The sequence below is a fragment of the Microtus ochrogaster genome, chromosome 17 (assembly GCF_000317375.1).
Source record: "Microtus ochrogaster isolate Prairie Vole_2 chromosome 17, MicOch1.0, whole genome shotgun sequence".
NCBI lineage: Eukaryota > Metazoa > Chordata > Mammalia > Rodentia > Cricetidae > Microtus > Microtus ochrogaster.
The window spans coordinates 30,977,816-30,982,797 of NC_022019.1; the positions used below are offsets into that span (position 1 = coordinate 30,977,816).

At 46.4% G+C, this 4,982-nt stretch overlaps 1 protein-coding gene across 1 annotated transcript in view; it reads left to right on the forward strand.

Annotated features, from left to right (window-relative positions):
* Positions 1-6: 6 nt before the first annotated feature.
* The window catches only part of Dnajc3 (DnaJ heat shock protein family (Hsp40) member C3), a 30,458-nt gene continuing 25,482 nt past the window's right edge, over positions 7-4,982 (forward strand). The window contains exon 1 of the mRNA XM_005355674.2: positions 7-183. Coding sequence (XP_005355731.1) covers positions 102-183 — 82 coding nt within the window. The 5' untranslated portion in view covers positions 7-101. The remainder of the gene's footprint in view (positions 184-4,982) is intronic.

Sequence of the window (4,982 nt, forward strand, 5' to 3'; positions counted from 1 at the left end):
CGAGTGAGCGGACGCACGGCGGGCGCTGGGCTGCGGGCTGTGCGCCGCGCGGGCTGCTGGGCCGCGCACCTTCCTGCTGCTCGGCCTCGGCGCCCTTGGACATGGTGGCCCCCGGCTCTCTGGGCAGCCGGCTGGGCGCGGTGTTCCCGTTCCTGTTGGTCCTGGTGGACCTGCAGTACGAAGGTGAGTCCCGCCCTGCCCCGGGCCGAGCTCCGGGTCCCCTGGCCGGGCGGGAGCGGCGCACGGAGGGGGAGACGCGGGACTGGGCGCCGGGCGGGAGGACGGAACCGGCGGAGGCCGGGCCCGAGCCGAGGACAGGGCGACCGGCGGGCCGCGAGGCTGGGACGGCGGCCTGGGGCGCCCGCGGGAGGGATAACGGCTGCCGGCACGGGACGGGTGCAGGTCGGACGGAGCGGGGAGACGGCTCGTCCCTGGAGTCAGCGCCCCGCGTCGGGTGCGCGACTCGGGCTGCCGCCTGGAGAAGTCCATGCTGGGCTGGCTGCTCCCAAGTTGCGGGGCTCGGTGCTGTGGTTTTGCAGTTCCCAGCATGGCGTCATTCAACTTTTTTTTTTTTTTTTTTTAAATTGCTGGTGCTACTTTTTCTAGTTCTCGGGGCGGAGGGTTGGGGTGGGGGAATCTCCTTAAAAAGATAGGGAGCTCTTACATATCACCCTGGCCTCCAGACTGGAATGTTGGCTACTCCCAGCATACTAGCAAAACAGGAGGCCTGTCCCAGCTCGGGTGTAAGCGGGGAGGACTTAGGCATTGAAGTCCCGAATGCCCATTGAACAGTGCTTCCCAGCTTGGTTACTGTGCTGTAGTGATATATCTGTCCTGGCCACTGCTCCTGTACTCATTCCTGAAAGTGGGGAGGGGATGGGGGATAGTTGTCAAGGAAAGTAAACAATTGACCGTTCCCTGGGGGGTGGGGATTGAGGAAGTGGATTTGGGACTAGTTGATGGGGAAAGCCTCAGGAAAGTGTCTGTTGGCATTCTTTCTTTGTGAAAAAGTCATACTATTCTGTTGTTACATCTCCATTAAAGGTAGGCTTTTTGTTTGTTTTGGCTTTCTGATGCCCGTGTGTTCTTTGAACCTCAAGTCAGATTTTGTACTGAGACCAGTCATTGGCATTGGAACCAGCCTCAGTCTGGAGGGGAGTGGAATTTGAAGGCCTGGACCACTTTAATATATAGGTCATATATTTTAATTCTCTGGAATTTTCTAATTCTTTTCATCCGTGTTAATCATGCTCAGTTATCCTTAATGACTTATTTTAGATACTTAAAAGAATGTTGTTTATGTTGTGTTTAGTGTCTGTTTTGTTCAGATGTAGAAGTGCTTATTTTGGTTTGCTTTACCTTTTCAGTAGTGTGTAGATCAGTCACCTCTTTCAAATTATTATTCTCTGTATGATTCTTAAGACGTTCAGTACTTCATTTCTCACTGTGGTATTTCTGTAAAAAAAGCACTAAGGGCGCCTCTCAGGGGAAGCCGGAGGGTTGCCTTTTCAGGAGCATTGCAGGTGAGGGAGAGAAGGGAGCCTTTTTGTAAGCCCCTCCTCTTCTTGGAGATATGTGATAGTGTTTACACATGGGGAACTGGTGCTCTGAGAACTAAGGACAGTTTATCTCGGGTTGGAGCCATGGGTAGATTGTTTGCTGGTCTTCAGAAGACTGGAGTTGGATTCCCAGCACCTGATCAGGCTACTCACAGTTATAATTCCAACTCCAGGAACACACACACAAGGTAAATAAAATCTTTAAAAGTAAACTTTATCTCATTATGAACTGGACACAGGGAAATTATTGGTAGCCTCGTTTCCAGTCATTTCAGAGTTGTGGCAGGTAAGAAAAATAAGCATTTTAAGTTACCAATAGAAAGTGACAGAAAGGTGATTTCCTGGCAGGTTCAGTACAGTGGTTCTTCCCAGGTGTGCAGCCCTTGCTTGTGATCTCAGCACTCAAGAGGCTGAGGCAGGAGGATTGTCATGAGTTTAAGACCAGCCCGAGTTATATCATGAGTTCTAGGCCAGTCTGAGCTACAGTGTGATACTTTGTCTTTAAAAAAAGAAAACATGCTCTCTCTCCCAGAAGGTGGTCCTCCAGCTGTGTGTCAGAATGTCATGTGGGGGGCAGGTAAGAATTCTAGGCACACTTCGTCTTGATGGAACCTGGAAATTTGCATTTCTACAAGGATCCCAGATGACCACATTTTGAGAGCCTCTTAAATTAGAGGTCTGCTATTTATTAGACCCTAAGTAGCAAATCATCAGCTTAGGTTTTCTAGAATAAGTTAGCTGTGCCTGGTTTTGAGGGAGGCATATAGGTCAGGTGCCATGCTCTACTTTAGGCTTGGAGAGAGGACAGGGAGTGTGAAGCCCAGGGTCATAATATAGGAAATATTGTTAGTGATTAGCCCGATCATTTTTGTTGTTTTTTTTTTTTTTCTGATTTAAAAATACCCCTTTAAAGTAGGCTTTTCTATTATAATCTACAGAAGGAAAGCACATGTCATGAACTGAACAGCTGACTCTCTCTTTCTCAGAGCCTTCAAAACAATTTAGAACTTTTGAGTAGAAAGAAAATTTTAGGGACTAGAGAGATGTCTCAGTGGTTAAGAGTGTTTGCTGGCTGCCCTTGCAGAGGGTGGGACTTCAGCGCCCATCATTACAACTGATTGTAACTCCCAACTCCAGGGCTGAGGAGCTGGAGCACATACTGTCTCTTACGCACAGAGATACAAATAAAATAAAGAAAAAGAAGACATTAATATCCACTTTAACATTCTCGCATTCCAAATAAGATTATTTAAATTTGTTGCTAGTGGCTTATTTAGTGACTCGAGTGTGAATACAGAATGAAAAACACACAGTTTTCACAGTTTTTGTTGCCATCGTTTTATATTTTCTTTTCTTGACCTGTATCAGGAACCCATTTTTAAATTCACTGAATTAAGCTGATTAATCCATGTATTTTGGCCACCATGGGAAAGACTTGAAAATCTATTCAAAACAAAGATACATTTTGCTTAAACTGATAAATTCAGAGTATATTTTACCTTTTGCAGGATCTCTGTGATGCTAGTTAAATATGAAGAGAATTTTTTAAAATGATTTTAAAGCAGTTTCTATAATCAGATGGTCAGCTCCCTAAGATTATTTTGAATTATTTAGCAAGCTAGATATGAAGTTAAGAGTGTCTGAGTTCGGCTCACCAGCTGGCCTTGCTGAGCTGCCTGGTTCGAGTTGCTCCCATGCTGTCTGGACAGGGCTATTCTGAGACGGGTTGCCCTGGAGCTAGTGGCTTTGATTTTTCCCATGTAAAGTTAATCGTGGTTAAGTTTAGTTTCTGCTATCATGACCTTTTAATTAATTGATTGGTTGATTGATTTGTGTGTGTGTGTTTTATTTGTTTCTGTGTTTTGTTTGACAGCCTCACTCTGTAGCCCAGGCTAGTCTACATGGACTCTGGAGTTTGATTTGTAGATCAGGATGGGCACAGCCTGTGGGGATTCTTGCACCTCTGCCTTCTGAGTGCGGAGGGGTGGGGGGTTACGAGCATGCCCCCATCACACCTGCCTTCTTTTTCTTTTGATTCATTCATCAGCAACTTAACTGTGTTTCCATAGAAATGTTTCAGGGAGACCCAGTTACCTGCCCTTTAAAACGGAAACATTTATTTAAACCATAAGTTTATTTTTCTTTCTGTATCTTTAGAAACTGTCTCTTTTAAAAATAGGTAAATCTGAGTTTGTTGCTTGGAGTTTTGGAATATAAAAGACTTGTGTCAGCAAGGGTATGCTCTATGGCACCATGATGAGGTGTATATATGATATAACATTAATGGGATACCTTAGAGGTCACAGAAGAGGGAAGTATTAATATCTTTAATCCATTTTCTAAAAGCTAAATAGCTTGTCACTGCAACCACGTGATTACACTTGATTACAAATACTCTTAAATTTCTCTGCTCTTGTGTTTTTGGCTTCTTACCTGGGAGATCCCAAAATCCATTAAATTCAAGTTTGACTGTCTTTCTTTTTGTACCTAAGAGCTAAATGCAGACGGAGACGAATAGCTGTTAACTACTGTTAGTCTCATTGTAGGCACCCAGTCTCGATCTCACCTGCACACTCAACACTGCTAGTATTCTCACAATTCTTTCCTATGTCTGCTCTTGAAAACTGAACCATTTTCAGTCCTTTCCCATGAATAACCAAGTCCACTTTAAATTCCCCTTCTCTTACTCCCTTTATTCTTAACAGAACCGGGGGAGGGGAGAGTTGGGTCTGTGCTGGCACATGTGTGGAGGCCAGAGGAGAACTTGCAGGAGCTGGTTCTCTTCTTCTTGCATGTGGTGTGGTCCACTTGGTGGTAAAGCCTTCCCCACTGAGCCAGCCTGAAGACCCCGCTTGCCTCATTCCCTTAGATTTCAACATCAGCGCTCTAGTTTACCGGCCTGAGAGCCTCAGCTTGATGGTAGTTTTCATTATGAGAAGTCCTAGGTCACTTGATAGCCTGTGTTGGTGTTTAAAACTCAAAGTTTTTCAAGCTGGTTATAAACTTGATGTGTTTCCCAGGCAGGATTCAAAGTCAGTGTCCTGCCTTAGCTTTTCTGCTGTGAAAAGGACCTTCTGGGTCCTCACACTGAAGACAGGCTGGGTGCTGCGGCTTCACATGGCAAAAGGACCAGGTTGTTCCCTGCTCGTTCCCTTTAAAAAGGCACCAGTACATGTCTGATGCCACAGACTAGTAACTTACTTCCCAGCCATTGTAATATCACCACAGTGGGTGTTTCCACAGGTGGATTTTGGGATATTCAGAGCCAGTTGTTCTCTCCCTTGCCATCACCCCTTCCCCTCCCCTGGATCCCCCCATCACCCCTTCCCCTCCCCTGGATCCCCCCATCACCCCTTCCCCTCCCCTGGATCCCCCCATCACCCCTTCCCTCCCCTGGATCCCCCCATCACCCCTTCCCTCCCC